The 17,005-nt window shown below is 50.5% G+C and overlaps 1 protein-coding gene across 3 annotated transcripts in view; it reads left to right on the top strand.

Moving 5' to 3' along the window:
* EPHX2 (epoxide hydrolase 2) overlaps positions 1–17,005 on the top strand; it is a 140,519-nt gene that overhangs the window by 117,014 nt on the left and 6,500 nt on the right. For 2 of the 3 annotated variants that reach the window (XM_043510023.1, XM_038396749.2), the window contains exons 13-18: positions 2,595–2,669; positions 5,070–5,115; positions 6,901–7,003; positions 7,407–7,476; positions 10,417–10,497; positions 11,042–11,100. In XM_043510023.1, coding sequence (XP_043365958.1) covers positions 2,595–2,669; positions 5,070–5,115; positions 6,901–7,003; positions 7,407–7,476; positions 10,417–10,497; positions 11,042–11,100 — 434 coding nt within the window. Of the gene's footprint in view, positions 1–2,594; positions 2,670–5,069; positions 5,116–6,900; positions 7,004–7,406; positions 7,477–10,416; positions 10,498–11,041; positions 11,101–11,535; positions 12,090–17,005 lie in introns of those variants that run through there. The other variant, XM_038396751.2, reaches the window with a different exon arrangement.

Genomic DNA, 17,005 nt, shown 5'->3' with positions numbered 1-17,005 from the left:
AACCTGTAGAGGATGCTCCAGGCCTCCCCCATATCTCTCACTAGAGAGAAGTACCTAGTGGTGAGTAATACTTGTTTGGAGACGTATGATTTGTGGTCCAAGATTATGGTGGAGTGGGAACAATGCCATACTAAATGCCATACTTAATGCCATACGTGTACAGGAAAAGTGGTCCAATAGCATAGGATTTGGGAGTCTTGGGTTCAGTTCCTTAGTCCGTTCTTGTGTGCCCTTAGGCAAGTCACTGAGCTGCTCCATGGCTCAGTTTCCCCTCTGGAAAAGGGATCATAGCACGGCTCTACCTCACAGGAGTGTTGTCAAGATAAATACATTTAAAATTGTGAAGTGTTTATAGATCTACTGATGAAAATCCCTTTATAAGAGTTGGGTATTATTTATTGTTTGCTGTTAGCACTTAGTGGCTCTTTCTTAGAATCGCAGAATGGACATCAACCCATGCCACCCCCACCAATGAGATGGATGTTACTGTATATTTTTTTTTTTTTTTACCCTATGGTCCATCCTGTGGGAGGTGGATAATGAAACCTTGAGTCCCATTGAAATAAGGTAACCCCTTCCAAACCGTTACATTGAGTCAAAAGAAAATGATATCCAGAAACACAGGGTACCACAACATCAAGAATTGAACCTGGCCTGTGTCTCTTGCAGCCTAAAAAAAAACCCTGACATGGTTAGCACCACTCCGTGCACAGCAGAAAAAATCTGACACTTTTTGGTTGCTTCTCCAGACTGCCTGAGCCTCTTGGCAGGGGTGATGGATTCTTCCTAAAAGTGGGGGGGCATGAGGCCCCACCTCCTCCGTGGCCCTGCCCCTTGGCCAATCCGGAGCTGGGCTGGGGAGCCTGGGCCCCTTTGTCTGCCTGGGATGGGGGACCCGAGAGCAGCCCTCAGCCTATGTCCCTAACCCCTGGGCCCTCCACCCAGGGCAGGTGGAGGGTCTGCGGCTCCCCACAGCTGCCTGGGCTCCCCGGGCCGCTCTTACCTGGGCTGGGCTCTAGCTTCCTGCCTGGCTGGGCTGGGGCCTCAGGGGGAGAGAAGGGGCAGAGGGCGGGCCCATGGCAAAAAGTGGATGGGCCATGCTGATACACTTTCAAAAATGGGCGGGCCTTGGCCCCCCCTGTTCCGGCACCACTGCCTCTTGGGTCTGCAAAATATGGTGAGAAATCTGGGGTGCATGCCTGCCACCCAGCTTTCTCTTTTTTGCTCTCTGTGAGGCTTTAAAATTAGGGGTTATTTTGTATGAAAAGCAACATTCTAGTCTTTTCCCGGGCATTGCTCACAACTTCAGTCTCCTCCCTATCACAGATTGTCACTGCAGGGCAGGACAGAACCCCTCATTGCGTTTAACCCTCTCTTCCCCTGTTCTCAGTACATGCGAAGCCAATGCACATGTGAGCCTCCAGACTGGACTTGGTAGACAAGACACGCCTGCCTGCCCAATGCATTATCGGCCCTGCTGGAGCTGTGGGGAACCTGCAAAAAAAAAAAAAAAAAAAAAAAAAAAAATCCCCCAGCCTCAAAGCTGATTGATCTTTCCCCTTCTCTCTTCTTCTAAGAACATTTGGATTTTCTCCCAAATGAATTCTTCTTTTAATAGGTGCTTCGTTTTAATTGACAGCTCGAGTGAGTGAAAGCAGAACTGAAATGCAAGCAGGGCCATTCAATCTGTTCTGGCGTGTTGGCAAAGAGCCAGTCCAGAAAGCCCATGCCCAGGACTATTGACTGGCTTCTGCAGGGTCTTAGGATAATGCATCTTTAAATGTGTAAGAGCCTTGTACCTTTCGGGTGCCAGTTCACATCCCACCTGTATTGGTGGCAGAAGGGGATTGGTAATGTGTTTATTGGAGCCTTTTGCTCTTTAGGTCACCAGCTGGATTGCAGCTCACCAGGATGGCCACCAGAAGTTTTCACATCTGACATCTGCTCGGTAGCTCCTAGGTTAAATGAGTTGGGGGGAGGGGGTGTGTCTGTCTAGTCCCTAGTGGATGGGTGTGTATGTTACAAAACTGCTGTCATGTCTGGCACCGTTCCTTGTTGATCTCCTCCAGTGGGCCAAGCAGAGGACTCTGAGCCAGGACTCCTGGGTGCTGTTTCCTACTCTACCTCTGATTTGCCGCAGGACTTACACGGAGAATGAGTGGGGGAGAGAAGTTAAGTCCCTGTGAAGTGGCTGTCACCTATTTTGCTGAGGTGGGGTGAGACTGTTTATAGGGAGCGGTGGAGCTCCTTGGACCAGCGACACTGGCAGCGAGGGGCTGCTCTGCCCTGTGCTGCGCTGTGCCATGTACCCATTTCACATAGGTCACTGAACAGCCATCTGGGTGACCAGAGACAAAAGGGCCGTGAGCTCTCCGGTCCCCTGACCATGGGAGACCCAGGTTCTCCTAACGTAGCGTTTTGTTGCCTTTTGAAATGTCACCATCCTGGCTGCGCTGATAACAACCAAACACCCCATTCCTGGGAAACGGGTTCCGTACCACCCAGCAGGCCGCTTCCCGCCAAGCCACCCGCCAGGATTCTGGATCCTCTTTGGAGAGAGTAATTGAAAGTGGCTAAGGCTGTTTCTCTTTCAGGGTGTTGCTGAGCTCGAGCTGGAGAAGGACCTGAGCAGGACGTTCAGGATCATAATCCGATCCATCAGAAAGGAGGTATGGGCGGGGCATGCGGCTGGGCAGGGTGGAGCTTTGTGTGATCTTTATCCCATAACTGGGGTCTGAAGGAGGAGAATCAGAGGCTGATGGTCCGGCCACAGCCTGCACCCAGCACGGAACCCAAACAGCTGCCATGTTTGTGGCCAGGGAGTCTTATAACCCTGAAGATGAACATACACAAGGTTAACTCTCTGCTCCCATCTCTCTCACCTGGGGAGGCCTGACCAGAAATTCCGGGGGGAGGGGTTTGGCATCAAGACTCAGCTGGAATTTTTTCCAATTGTTGCAACCCCCGACCCCGATATCTGCGACTCCATCCAACGGTGATGGGCCCGCTGGATGTTTGGAGAAGAATGTTGGCATTTAGATCATGGGTAGGTTTCAGAGTTAACATGCTCTGTTGAGATGAACAGGGTGTTAGTTCACACCTTTCTTGAAGACAATAATTTGGGCTGTCTGCAGACTCAACCACTGCTGTCTGCCTTACATCCATTTCACGTTTGGAAGACCATGTTCTCACTAGTAAGGGCTTGGGATGTACTTTAAGGAAACATGCTTCAATCCTGCCCCATGCTTTTGTGGCTGGGGGTGGACTCGGTGGAGGGCGCAGGGCCTTGAGCATAAGGCACAACCTAAACACTCTCCAGGGGTTGCATCAAGTCTCTTAATCTCCTTCTTGGAGCACAATACAAATAACTTCATTAACCTAGAACAGAGGCAGTAAATATTTATCAGCAGCTTCAGGGCAAAAACCCTTGATAGAGCTTTATAATTTAAACAAAATCGAAGTCTGGAAGGCAGAAGATTGATAGTTAAGGCTTTTTTTAATCCGGCTCAATTGCTAACTCACTGTTGGTTGCCCTTTGCCATCACTAATGCAGGGATAATGAGATTTACCTAATATACAGTGTAAATCCAGGGGGGCTGAAGGGGGAGCCACATGCTTGAAGCAGGGACATATGGCCCATTGCTGCTGTTCTTTGGCTTGGCTTCCAGGCCTTTGCAGAGCCAATGGAGTAATAGGCCGTCCCGTGAAAGTCCAGGGAGTGAGATCAGCCTGGGAATTGAACCAACTCTCTTGCATGTCACTGGGGCATCGGAGTTCAGGCGTCAAGTAATGACTGTTTTCTGTCCCAGCGGAGAGAGTGTGCTCCAGCAGCAGCGTGGGGCACTCGGGGCCCGCTCGCAAATTACTGGGATCCTCCTTTGCCCCAAATGCAGCATCTCATACTCCTTGGGGTTGGCTAGGTTAGAGCTTTCTGCAATGTCTTCTCCGAGCCGGGCGAGCGAAGCCCTGGGTAGGACTGTGCATGGTCTGGGAAGGACTGGGCCAGGTCCTAAAATCCAAGCAGCCTCACTACAAAGAGCACCGGCCTCCGTGTGCGTGGAGCAAATCTGGCGTTGCTTTGGTCTGTCGGCTCCTGGCTTCGGAAGGCCCCAGCAAGCCCCTTCCCCAGTGGCTCTGGTGGCTGGGCTTGATTGCAGAGCACAGGGGAGGCCCAGTGCTGCTGTGGGCCACAAAAGCACTTTCATATGGAGCTTTGGGGAACCATTCCACAGCCTGGCTTATCACTTCCCTGCAGCTGCCCCGCAACGCCAAGCTGTCACGGTGGAGTTAACCAATAACGGTACGTTTCCAGGCTCGTTAGCTTCCTGTCCAGGTGCAGCCCTCATAGGAGATGGAGCCAACAGCTTTAACGAGGAGCAATGCTGCATAACCTGGCCTCTGCATGGGGCAGACGGAGTCATGGAATCACTGGGGAAAAGAGCTGTTGGGATTTTTCTGCCCTAGTAAATGTCAAGACAAGCTGGATAGGGCTCCATATTTAATGTCAGCCTGCCAGGGGGCAGACCATCCTCCCTGTGGCCCCATCCACTCCCAGCATGCCTCCTTTACTCGCGTAAGTGTCACAGTCTGGCCCGTAGAACTGTAGGAGCCAGAGATGTGGGGTCAGAGTCCTGAGGCAGGATTGTTCCTACAGCATGGTCCCTAGGGTCAGTATGAAACATACCAGCACTGGGGTGCCCCACCTCTCCCCATGGAGTCTGTCCCACCGGCAGATCCGTCTTGCTATCCCCGGAGCTTTTCCCAACTTTTGTGAATTTCACCCCATTGCTCTGTAGCCTCTTGGGTCACTTCAACTATTTATGGTCCTGTTCTCGTTGCCACCCGCCCCTTCTCCCTCCCCTGACCCTCTCACCTTGATTACTGCTCAGCCAAGCTATATGCATGTAGCTTTTTAAAATCCAGCCCCATACATCAATCCCCAGCACCGCATAATTGTTCCCATGGCTTTTCTCCGAGTTCCCCTTTGGCTGGCTGCCCTGTTCCACTCAACTTCACTTAATTATCTTAACTTAATTATCTCCTGTTAATTAGAGCCGCTTCCCTTGCAGGACCACCTGCCTGTTCCACTCAACTTCACCAATGTCCGGGAGCGAGGTAAGGGTACGAAATGGGCCGGGTGGGAAGGAATTTGTTGCCCTGTTCCCCAGTCGTCTTGTTAGTGGCGCAGGCGGATCTCTCTCATCAACAACATTTCAAACACTTGCCAGAGGGGGGTACTGCCAAGCTATTCCCAGGGCTCCCTCCCCTCCCCTCCAAACATGATTGGACCCGACTTCACAAGGAACCCTACAATAACAAAGGATTGGTTTGCTTGCAAGGGCTGGGCTATGCACGCAGGTATGTTATTGTAGAGTTGTTCATTGGATGAAAGAAAGTCCAGGGACATGACAGAAGGGGATGGAGGAGAGAGAGGTGGTGTACGGAGGAGTGGATAGAAAGAAGCGTTGAATTGTCCCATAATAGTGCAACCCTACAATAACACCGCAGCGTGTGCAGCCCAAGGCTTGGGAGAAACCCTGCAATAACAAACCGGCCCGTGTGCCTGCAGGGAGGAGAGAGGCTGGTATTAAGAAAGAAATCGCTTTTCTTTGCAAGCTGCTCTGGGTAGATCATGCGCTAGGTGAGGGTGGGAATAGTGAAATCTATGAGCCAATCTGAGAAACACCCTTGGTCCTGTTCCCTTAATTAAAAGCTGGGCAGCATCAGGGAGGCCTCGGCCAGGGGGATTGAGTGGAGCGGCTGAATGATAACCAGAGCACCTGAAGGCAATGCTTTGAAACTCCTATCTCCCTCCTTGGGTTTCTTCCCTTGCAAATCCACTTACGCAGTGCTTTCTAATCAAATCACCCACCAATGCACACCACAGAAAGGCGCTATAAATAGCAGCAGCGATAAGCATTCATTAAGCAGCTCCAGCTGGAGGCACGTGCCCAGAAACGGGGCTCCTGCAAAAACCTGCAGGATAGCTGGAGGGGTGGCCTATGCAGAGGGCTACAGGGTTCTGCTCTGGGCACTGAGGGCCAGTCCAAAGGAGAAAGATGCCCTGGTAGGACTTGAAGTTGGCTTCGAAACCAGCCTAGAGCGAGCCTCTCTGTGGATTTCAGTGTGAACAGCTAATCTGGGTTTAGCTGAAACCTGTTCTCAAGCCATGCAAACGAAACTGAAATAAAGGAGTCTCACGCCGAAAGAAACGAGACTCGCAGCGAACGAGGAGTGTGGGCCCGCCTTTTGGACCAGTTTAACCGTATTGGCTTAACGTCACACTATGAGTTCTACCAGTGCTGTGTTCTCACCTAGACATGCCCGGGCTGCATATGAGGCTCACGTGACCCCCGGTACGGATACATTCTGTGAAAGCGGGGTGGTAGATGTAGTGAGTCTGTGAGGCGCAGCTGTTACAAACTAGAGAACCCTTTGCCAGCTGGCACCACTGGGCATCTGTCCCACTGCCCCTGTAGCCGTTGGGCCGAACATCACGAGCTCTGGTGCGTAAAGTCAAGGCACCTAAATCCACATTTAAGTGCCTAAATAAGCGGTGTTGCCATTACAGGCACTGAACACCCTCCGTGGGAGCTGCAGCTGCCATGTGCCTCTGGAGAGGAGGCTGCTGCTATAGCTGTTTAAATGAGGAGCCTGAACTCCTGGGCCAGCAGGAAACACACACGCCATCCACCTGTCACCACAGGGCTCCCTGTCTCAGCCTAAATCCCATTCACAGAGCATCACCCGGCTTTACAACTCAGCACGAACAGAGAGGGTGGTAACTCTGCAAGCCCTTAGTCCTTTGTTGGAGCCACAGCCTCGGGATCATTTGCAGCTGATCCTGCCCATGACGGTGCCTAGCAGATATTCTCACCCTCTCTCTCTTTCTCTCTGCAGGAGGGCTTCTGGCTGGCATGCCAGAAGACCCACCTCCAAGCCAGATCCTACAGGGAGCGGATCTCCAGTACTTCATCCAGCAGTATAAAAAGTCTGGCTTCAGGTAAAAGCTAAGCTAAAGAACGAAGCAAGAGTCTGGCGCTGGCGAGAGGGAGGTAACTTCGGCTCTGCCTGGAATATTCCCAGGGAAGTTGTTACAAGGCCCTCGGTTGTTTCATTTGCAAACAAACTGCTCCGTCCCCTGCCTGGGGCCCCTGAGAATCTCCCCACTGCGTGGAGGCCTAGCACATGTTCTCAAGTGGATCCTAAGATGAACCACCATAGAAAGCCCAGAGAAGAGGGCTGGGGAGGTCTGCCCTGGGATGGCAAGGAAATACCAACTCAGCCAAAATCTTGGTCCGCCAATTCAGCTGCACCTCCCCAAGGAATGCAGCAATCAAGAAAGTCTCGGGGATCCCTACTAACGATTCAAGTCCCTCCCAGCTTTCTCTCTCTCTCACCCTTAGGAGACCATTGAACTGGTACCGGAACATGCAAGCCAATTGGCAGTGGAGCCTCTCTGCAAAAGACAGGAAGGTGAGAGTGGATCCTAGTATTGTTGTCACTTGGCAGCTGTCTCTGGGCTCTGATCTCAGAGCAGGGGCCGGAGCTGGGTTCGGCCATCCCGGACCCTGGGCCACTCGCAGATGAGGGAACATGCTGGGAGCAGCCCGCGGTGCCTTCGTTACCTGGAGCAGAATTAACAGTAGTGTTTGAGAAAAACGGAGTTCTCACTCTCAGGTTGGGTGCAGGAAATCAGATACACTGTATTACCTCCAGCAATTGCACAGAGGGAGAGAATGCACTGGGACCCAGGGTTTCCTCCACCTAGGCAGGTCTCTACAAGAAAACAATTAGAGAAAGGATTTATATCTTTATTACAGACAATAATAAGCAACAACTGCATATTGTTTATACATATTCATTCATGATATCTTATTTTTCTTACCATTTCTCTTATAGTCTGCATTCTATTCTTATCTAATACAAGGTCACAACAGCCTCTTTCACAGTTGTTTTCCACTCGCTTCGCACTATCTGGGCTTCTACAAATCTCCCGTTATTAAAGCTAGAGTTAGCCTGACTCCAGCTCAATATAGAGGCCTGCATCCAAATTCCCTTTAAATACTTCCACAGTAGCTTGGTAACAGGCGCTAGGCTCATCTGTGTATCCTCCTCTAGGCTTGCAGGCACATCGGGATCCGGCATCTGGAATGTCTGTGTCTCTGCCAGAGGCAAAGTGTTGGCAAAGGTCAGGGTGCCCTTCATGGTACCCCCATGTGGGAGCCTGGCCTGGGGATCCTGTGGGTCATCCCGCAGTTGGGATTGAGACGCACCCATCCCCACTCAGTACATCCCATGGAGTGAACTGGCAACTGGTTCCTTCTCAGCCTCTAGTAGCGTTGTGCCTATTCCCTCAGGGCCTCCTTTCCATGCAAGAAAGGAAAAGTTTCCGGAGGGTGGGAGTATGGGGCTGTGGAGGGCTGAAATCCCTGTCACCTGGACAAAACACCCAGAGTCAACCATCCTCCGCTGGCCAGGAGCGGGACGGGGTGATCCAGTAGGTTATGGACTTAGGGCCACATTTGTAAAGGTACTGCAATGCCTGCTTTAGGTACCTAAATACCTTTAAGAATCTGCCTGCCCACCCCAGCAGGATTTGAACACGGTCCCAGAATTTGCTTTCAGCAGTTGCCAAACTGCCTTGCCGCAGTGCCCGGTGTTGGCCTGCCCCTTCTTGCTTTCCCTTATTCTCCACGCCAGAATGTGGGGTCAGCCCGGCTGTGCTTGGAAGAACAGGAGTTGGCACTCATGCGGCTCTCTTCCTCCGGAAATCTCAAAATGCTTTACAGAGCTGGGGAAACTGAGGCACATAGAAGCGAGGTGGCATGACCAAGGTCACACAGCAATTCTGTGCTCTAACCACTTTGCAAGGCTGCCTTTGTAAGAGGGCAATACCAGCCACCCAAAGGGCACTGAGCGGTTAACCAACTGGCTGGAGCAGTGAATGCGATGCTCAGACGTGCGCCGGCTCTGTGACCTCGCTTCATTTTCAGTCTCAACAAATATAAATGAGAACTCTTGAGTCCATGGGTAGCCTCCAGCCTAGGGCTTCCTGCACTGCAGATAAGCTGGGGCATTGATTGACTGGGTCGTGATTTATATTAGACGGTGGTCATGTTGCAGCCACTTTCCCTTGCCCCCAGGGCAGTGTGTGACAGGCATGTCCCTCTGGTCTCGCTTGCACTGTCCCTGCCCTGCTCTCTTTGGGTCAGCAGCTACCCTTGGGAATTCAGAGAAGAGGGACAGAAAAGGCTCATTAAAGCCCATCTACTCCCTCTGTCCAACTGTTTTCTCGGGGCTAGTTGACGCAGGAGGTCAGACTGGTTGGTCAGCGTGGTCTCAGATCTAGGAATGATCCTTTGGTGCCAGTGCAGAATTGCTCTCTACAGTCTGTTTGCTGGTGCTCTGGCTGGGATGGCCACAGTGATTGGACAGGCATAAATTGTCCTAACTGGGGCAATTCAAAAGGGCTCCTCTCTCGTGCCCTTGTACCTCTGAATAGGCGAGCATCCCCGAGTGATTTCCTGTACAGTAGAGCAGAAACGCCTGCCAAGGTCGCAAAGCTTTGGGGCTTCAGCCTGTAGCTCTCCATCAGGGGTGGTGGGTATCAAAGGTCAGGGGAGGCTAAGCCTCCCCTAACCCATGCTGTGGCCCCACCCACACTCCCCCTCTCCCCTGAAGTCAGTGGGGGCTCAGATCCAGCTGGTGGCCTGGAACTTGGGGCTTCGACCAGCCAGTGACCTGGGGGTCGGGGCGGGTGGGCCAGGGCTCCTCCATCGGCAGGGGTGGGGGCAGTTGGGACTCTTATAGGCGAAGGGGGCCAGAGGACTAGCCTCCCCGAAGGGGGAGGTTTACGCACCGCCCATACTCTCCATACACTGGATAAATGGATTGAAATTCAAGTGTGGTTATCTGCAAAGGAGCAATTGCAACAAGTCTTGGGGCTCCTTCTGCAGGTGTTCCATGTGCGTGGCCTTTGGGCAGCACATCATCACCTGGGGAGGGAGGCAGGCAGGCAACAGAGTGGGACAGCCAGGTGGCATGGCTGCCACTTCTCCAGACTCGCTGCCATGTGGCAGCCCCTGGCTCGCTCAGCTCCTGTCCCTGCCATGGCTTGTAAAGGCCTGTTGGTCTGAGAACAATCCACTCTCCCTAGCCGTGTTCCCCATCCTTGCAGATGTGGGCTCCTAAGGTGGTGCAGGAGGCCACGCAGTGAGCTGGGCAGCTGCCAGGTAGCCATAGTTCTTGTCCCCCTCCACCCCACTCCCATGGAGTCCAGGTGAATCTGCCCCACTCCGCATGGCTGGTAGCGGCTATTGATCGCTACCCCACTGCAGAAGGAGATTGTTTACAGAGTGGACAATTTGATCTGGGGGCATCTCGTTTCCTAGCCCTGTCTTGATCCCCCTGCAGATCCTGGTTCCAGCTTTGATGGTTACTGCTGGGAAGGACTTTGTTCTCCATCCTAAGCTGAGTAAAGGCATGGAAGAGTGGGTAAGTGATCAGCATTATCTACCCTGATAAGATGCTGCCCGATGGCATCCTGATTCCCCGGCGGCCAGGGATATCCAGCGTCATTTGGGCTGATGTTGGTTCCCTCGGACTCCATCCCAGTTGAATGCATCCCTCGTAAGTGGCTCATGCTTCATGTGTGAAGCAACCGTGGGGAGTTCCCAGTAGCAGGAGGGCCTTGAACCAAAGCCTGCAGCTTCCTTGACTAACGAGCTGCATAAATCCCACAAGCTGTGCCAGCCGAGAAGGGCGATCAAACCTCATGCTTCAGGCCACATGCAGGGGTCAGGCCGAAATGCTCTTCTAGCTAGGTACAGCTCCACACGCCTGGGCCGGGGAGTTGACCTTCCTCTCAGGCATCAGGAATTGGCCACTGCTGGGGTCATGGTGCCAGGCTCGATAGGGCTGATCCCATACGGCCGGTCCTAAGCAGCAACCTTTTCTAAAAGCCTTTGTACCTTTGAGGGGCACGGCAGCCTCTTTGGAGCGAAACTGTGTCACATTGTTCTTGTGCATCTCTTTCCAGATTCCCCAGCTGACTCGGGGCCACATTGAAGAGTGTGGACACTGGATTCAGATGGAAAGGTACTGCGTGCACAGCGGGGGCGGGTTGGTGAGCGGTTAAAGACCCGCTGGGGGCCTGAATGTAAGCGCTGCTTGGAAGCCAGCTCTCGCTCCAGTGCCCTTGCCCAGAGCGAGCTTTTGGCAAGTCTAAATAGGTGCGGCAAGGGAGTGGGGCACCATGGCTGGTGTTTGCTAAAGGCTTGGACAGGTCTGGTGACTGAGAACGCTTGCACCCCTACAAGCGAAGCTAGTAAGGGCAGTCAGCTCTTGTGATCTGATCCGTGAACCTATTTGCCCACAGAGATCATCACAAATTATTCCCCCTACACCCCCGGCTTGATGATGAAGCCTTGTCCAACTAGCTAAATGAATTAGTGACAAGTATGAGCCTATGCTGGAGGGACCAGACCAAATGGGTCATGACAGATCACTGCATATTTGGCTCTGATTTTTCAGTGGGCTGAGTGCCCCCAGCTCCCATTGACTTCAGAGGGAGCCAGGGTGGCTCAGCACCTCCATGAATTAGGCCTATGCATAACCCAGCCTACCTCGATGGCCTGGGGCCATGACGCAGCTCCTGACTTTGCCGCGAGCCTTCATCTTCATCCCATGGCCCAACTCGAGAATTCGGAGAGACTACCCCCACCAAGCCAGCTGCTGCGGCGCTTGCTCAGACAAAATCCCCCGGTGAGTTCAGTGGAGATTCTGCCTGCATGGGGACTGTTGGATTTGACCCCAAATGCACGTCCTGCCCACCAGCTCACGAGAGAGTTCATTACCGCGCCAGTCGTGCCGCACGGGGAGCTCCCCTGGGCTGCAGGGCAAGTCTTCAGTGACATCAGCCCAGCTGGGACCTCCGGAAGCTCATGTGCAATCCGAGCATCCCTGCCTTACTATGTTGCAGCTTCCGAGCTTGTCCTCCAGCAGCTTGTGATTGTGTAAAGAACGGTGCGATCCAGCCTGTTGGAGTGTGTGGGGTTTTTTTATGAGATCTATTAAAGCAGCCTCATTAGCTTAGCCCATGTCATCAGCTGGCCCTTATTTCAACACAAGTAATTATCAGCAAAAGAGAGCCAAAGATGAGCCAGGCTGGGAGGGATCGTCTCACAAGAACGGATTAGAACAGCTAAGTGTGTGCAGGTCGCATACCCGGTGATGGAGAGGCGATTACCATCAGCATCTCCAGGTCACTGGAGGGGGAAGGGAATTGTGGACGGTGAGGCAGGCGGGCCTGAGCCAGAGTCATGGGGGTTGGTTAGGAAAAGGCAAAAGTTAGTCAAAGTTCAACCTATACATTCTGTGGTCCTTATGACCCCTTTTACTGGAGTGTCTGAGCACCCCAGTCGTGAGCATTGTGAACTGGTGGATGCTCTCCGGCCCCAGGGAGTTCAGACAGTCATTGAGGTACTAATACTTATCAAAAAGGCTGTGTCACTATTTAATGTATCCTGATCTACACCCAAAGTCGCTAGTTCTCTTACCTCTATGGCAAGGCCTCAGTTTCTAGGGGAGGCTTCTGCATTGAGGGTCTAGGAGGAGTGTGAATGGCAAATTCAATTTGACTTTCGTTTAGCAATAAACCATTACACTACATTTCCCTCATAGAGTACATTCTTGTCTCTAAAAGAAAAGGAGTACTTGTGGCACCTTAGAGACTAACAAATTTATTAGAGCATAAGCTTTCGTGAGCTACAGCTACAGCTCACGAAAGCTTATGCTCTAATAAATTTGTTAGTCTCTAAGGTGCCACAAGTACTCCTTTTCTTTTTGCGAATACAGACTAACACGGCTGTTACTCTGAAACCTGTCATTCTTGTCTCTGACACTGATTCCTCCTAGTGCAGGGTGAATGCATTTGAGGTGCTACTAGTAATACTCCTGATATTTGTCATGGGATGTGGGCTCCTCCAAATTCTCACAAGAATAGTGTATCTTAGCTCATCCATCCTTTATCTGACTACTTCATTTCTTCACATTCTTCCACTGTATATTTTCCATTTTAAATATGGGCCAGAATGGCCATCTCCAGGCTTTCTTCTAGGAAATGCAAACAAGTGTGCTGTATGCAGTGGTTATAGTTCACCGGTATGTGAATACAGGCACCCTTTCTGAAATCCTGCTGCTGCTATTCCCTAGAGGCTTAGAGAACGTGTGTACTAGCTACTGAGCTATGAATTTGTACTAACACTTAGCTCTACAGTCTGGAACACTGAAATGATCTGCAAAGATCCTTCATCTAAGAAGTGGAAGCGTTACATTGTTAATTTAACAGCTGTAAAGAGTTCATAGAATTGGGAAGAGGGCGCATTTATTTCATTTTAATTGCACTGTCCTGATAGGGGCCAGTCTCCCAGGTGCTCTAGTATGAGAACCTGCACCCCAAACGTAGTACATTTTCCCCAGCAGGTGCTGATTTTTTTTTTCCAACACCTGCCCCGGTTTTTCCTTAGGGTCTGCTTCGGAGTGCATCCTTCCTCATCCTTCTCCCCTCTTGCAAGGAACTGGGTCTGATTTATGTAGCGCCCCCCCCCCCCCACACACACTTCCAGCAGTCTCTGAGAGGACTGGATAATTTGAGTCACTCCTTTTTTTTTTCTCTCTCCCTCCCCGCATGTGACACTTCACTCTGTGACAAACATATTTATCTTCACACACTCCTGGAAGGGAGGGTGTGACTAGTATCTCCATTTTACAGATGGGGAAACGGAGGCATAGTGAGGTTAAGTGACTTGCCCAAGGTTACACAGGCAGTCAGAGTTGAGTTGAGCTCAAGTCTCTGCTATTCACCCTAACCGCTGGACCATCCTTCCTCCCAAGGAGTTTGAGAAGCTATCTGCCTAGGGAAGCGGGGGGAGCACTGTCACTTGGGATGTGTAAGACGTACTAACCATATTGCCACCTCTACCTTCTCCTTCCACAAGAGCAGTGAGTTCTCTCTTCCCCTTAGCTGTCGCTGACTTTTAGCAGGACATTGCAGGTATTTGAAAGGGCCTGGCTCAAGCAAATAGAGACCCACAATGGGAGGTGGGGGGGCCAAAGGTGTAAATTAAAGGCTTCACCCTTTCTTTAATTTAAACCTTCATATCATTGGAAAGGAAACGATACTGCTGAGATTCCTTTACATTTGCCCATCAGCCAGAGGGTGAAATCACCATCCCTAGGTCTCTGTCTCTTGTCTATGTAAGTCTCCATTCCATTTCGCTCCTAGAGCTCAGCCCCACAGAAAGGATCCATCCTCTCAAATTACCCGCATACCCCTTCTTCATGCCCCAAAACCTCTGCACCTCTGAGAGAGAGCACTTCATCTTCTCCTCCAGGGACGCTTCTTGGGAAATAACTCCCCACTGACTGCTCATCCATGACTCCTTGAATTAAATCACGGGTCTGCCTGAATGTCAGAGAAGCTGTAAAAAAGCCAATAGACTGAAAGGCAGTTAAGTCAGCAGGAGCAATTGGATTTCTGCAAAGTGCATGTGTAATATGATAAATGCTAACTGCCGATAGATAAATTTCTCTGCAGCACCGCTTGAATCAGACTCGGTTTCTGCAGTTTTACAAGATAATATAAAATCTCTCGTCAACTAAATTGCAAGGCGGAATATTGTCCTGGCTTTACAGGGTACGAATGCCAGTGTTAAGAGTGCCTAGTGCAGTAAACGTCAGAGTCGTTAGACAGTCCAAAGGCTGGAGAGAGATCAGTGCTGAAAAATGTTACTTTCTATTAGTACGTGTAACAGAACAGGCTCACACCTCTCTGCATGCACCGGCTGCCCGCAGAGTGGGTTTGTAATGGAAACTGCTCCTTGACCAGAACTGGATTGTAGCATTTTGTACTAAAGCGTAATAATTTATATGTGAGGTTTGAGTGCCTGATCCGAAGCTGCATGGAGCGCCTCCCATTGACAGGCCCAGAGAGCAGTGATGTTGCAGGAGAAAGATGTTAAGCAGAGATCACCTTGAAAAGAACCAGCAGAGGGTTTGTTAGTTGCCTGCATGACTGTTGGAACAGCTTGAAGAGCTTCCTCAGTTTCCCTCTCCCTCTCCCCGATGGCGGTTTGAATCATTTTGCCATGGGACCTAAACGCTCCTTAAATTTTGGGAGAGTTTGGATCCCATCTGATTTTCCCAGCTGATCTCACTGGACCTGATTTGTCTTCTGAGCCCCATTTGGTGTAAAGCTGGGGTAACTCCATTCAAGTCAAGGCAGCTCCACTGGGATACAGGAGAGGAGAATTGGGCCCATAAGCATTATGTGATAGTGCATCACTAAAGAGTTACAGCATTTTTTGCTTTCAAAGACTAATTAGTCTCTTCTCCCAACACCCCGTGTGATAGACGTTATAATCTTCATTCCACAGATAAGGCAGCAGAAGCAAAGAGAGATTAATTGGCTTGCATCAAGCCCCGCACAGGTTACTGGCAGAGGTCTAGGCATGTTAGAACTCAAGGTTTCCTGGCTCCTTCTCCTTCAGTTCTATATGCTCGCATGCACCCATATGGAGTATCATACCTTGGTATGGATGTATAGTTCAAAAAAGCCCAATCACTGCATTGGAACATGATTTTTTTTCAAGTGTTCAGGTTGATTGCAAAACCAGGTTTCCTCAGATAAGACAAAGTTTGAGTTTCTCGTTCCCGATGAACTTCTGAAACAAAGCTGGGTTAGTCATTCATTGGCCAAGCAGCATCTGTACCATCTCCTTGGGTGAAAACTCACTTCTTCCTTAGTGTTCAAATAACTCAGGAGTGTCAGAATGGATGTTTTCAAAACTTAAATGGTTCCATGGCTGTTTAATGTGATTACATCTGATTTATTTTGTTTCTCTTGCGCTCTGGCAGAAGTTCCTCATGTTGCAGACTCATCACGTGTTTGCAGGTTAGTGGCTTCTGCTTGTCTCAGTTTCAAGGTCCCAACATGTAATTCTTGGGAAATCCCTTGAAAACTGCCTTGTGTATGAACCAGACTTCCCACAAACTATGCTGACTGACACCATCTGAGGATTTGGCTCTAAAAGCTGAATTAATAAAGAACTCTAGGATGCCAGCTACATGCAAAATGCAATCTTCAAGGGATTTCCCAAGGATTCCAGACATTGTGACAAGTTGAAGCTACGAAAGCACAAATTGTTGGTGAGCTTGTAACATGAACTTGCAAAACCAGCAATCTGTACTCTTAGTATTCCCTAAATTGGTTTTTAACTGCGTGAAAGGGCAATGCTGACCTTGCTAAATCCTAATAGAGTAGATCAAAACATCATCTTAAAAATAACATTTATTTCTTGCTCGATGCTCTTTTTGTGGGCTTTGTTCTCACCCCATGCCAGTCAGATTGTAGAATAATCAGCCAACAGAAACCCTATTCCTGGATACTTCAAACTCTACCAGATGAGGCACTGGTGAAGATAGTAGAAGGACCAGTTCTGCATTGATCAATAGTCAATATGACTTAGGAAAAGCTTTGGGTGCAGGAACTGGGGAGCTCAGGTGTTGGTGATAGACGCCAGTATAAGGACCTGGATGTGGGAGGGATAGCTCAGTGGTTTGAGCATTGGCCTGCTAAACCCAGGGTTGTGAATTCAATCCCTGAGGGGGCCATTGAGGGATCTGGGGCAAAAATTGGGGATTGGTCCTGCTTTGAGCAGGGGGTTGGACTACATGACCTCATGAGGTTCCTTCCAACCCTGTGATTCCATCTATTCTGTAGATAGATCTGGTGTCTATTCCCAGTTCCTTGGGTGTGATTTGGGGCAAGTTTGTTAATGTTCATGTGCCAGCGTTGCTTCATTGGTAGAATGAAGATCAGCGTTGATGCTTAACGCGGGAGTGTCGTAAAACACTTGGGAGATCCTCGGCTGGAAGGTGCTAAACAAGTGACTGTTAATAACAGGTCTTTTCCATCTTTAATCTCTCTGAGAAACCCTAATGC

The sequence above is a fragment of the Dermochelys coriacea genome, chromosome 3 (genome assembly GCF_009764565.3).
Source record: "Dermochelys coriacea isolate rDerCor1 chromosome 3, rDerCor1.pri.v4, whole genome shotgun sequence".
Lineage (NCBI taxonomy): Eukaryota > Metazoa > Chordata > Testudines > Dermochelyidae > Dermochelys > Dermochelys coriacea.
Note: the sequence above shows the minus strand (reverse complement) of the source record. Positions and strands in the feature narration are given on the sequence as shown.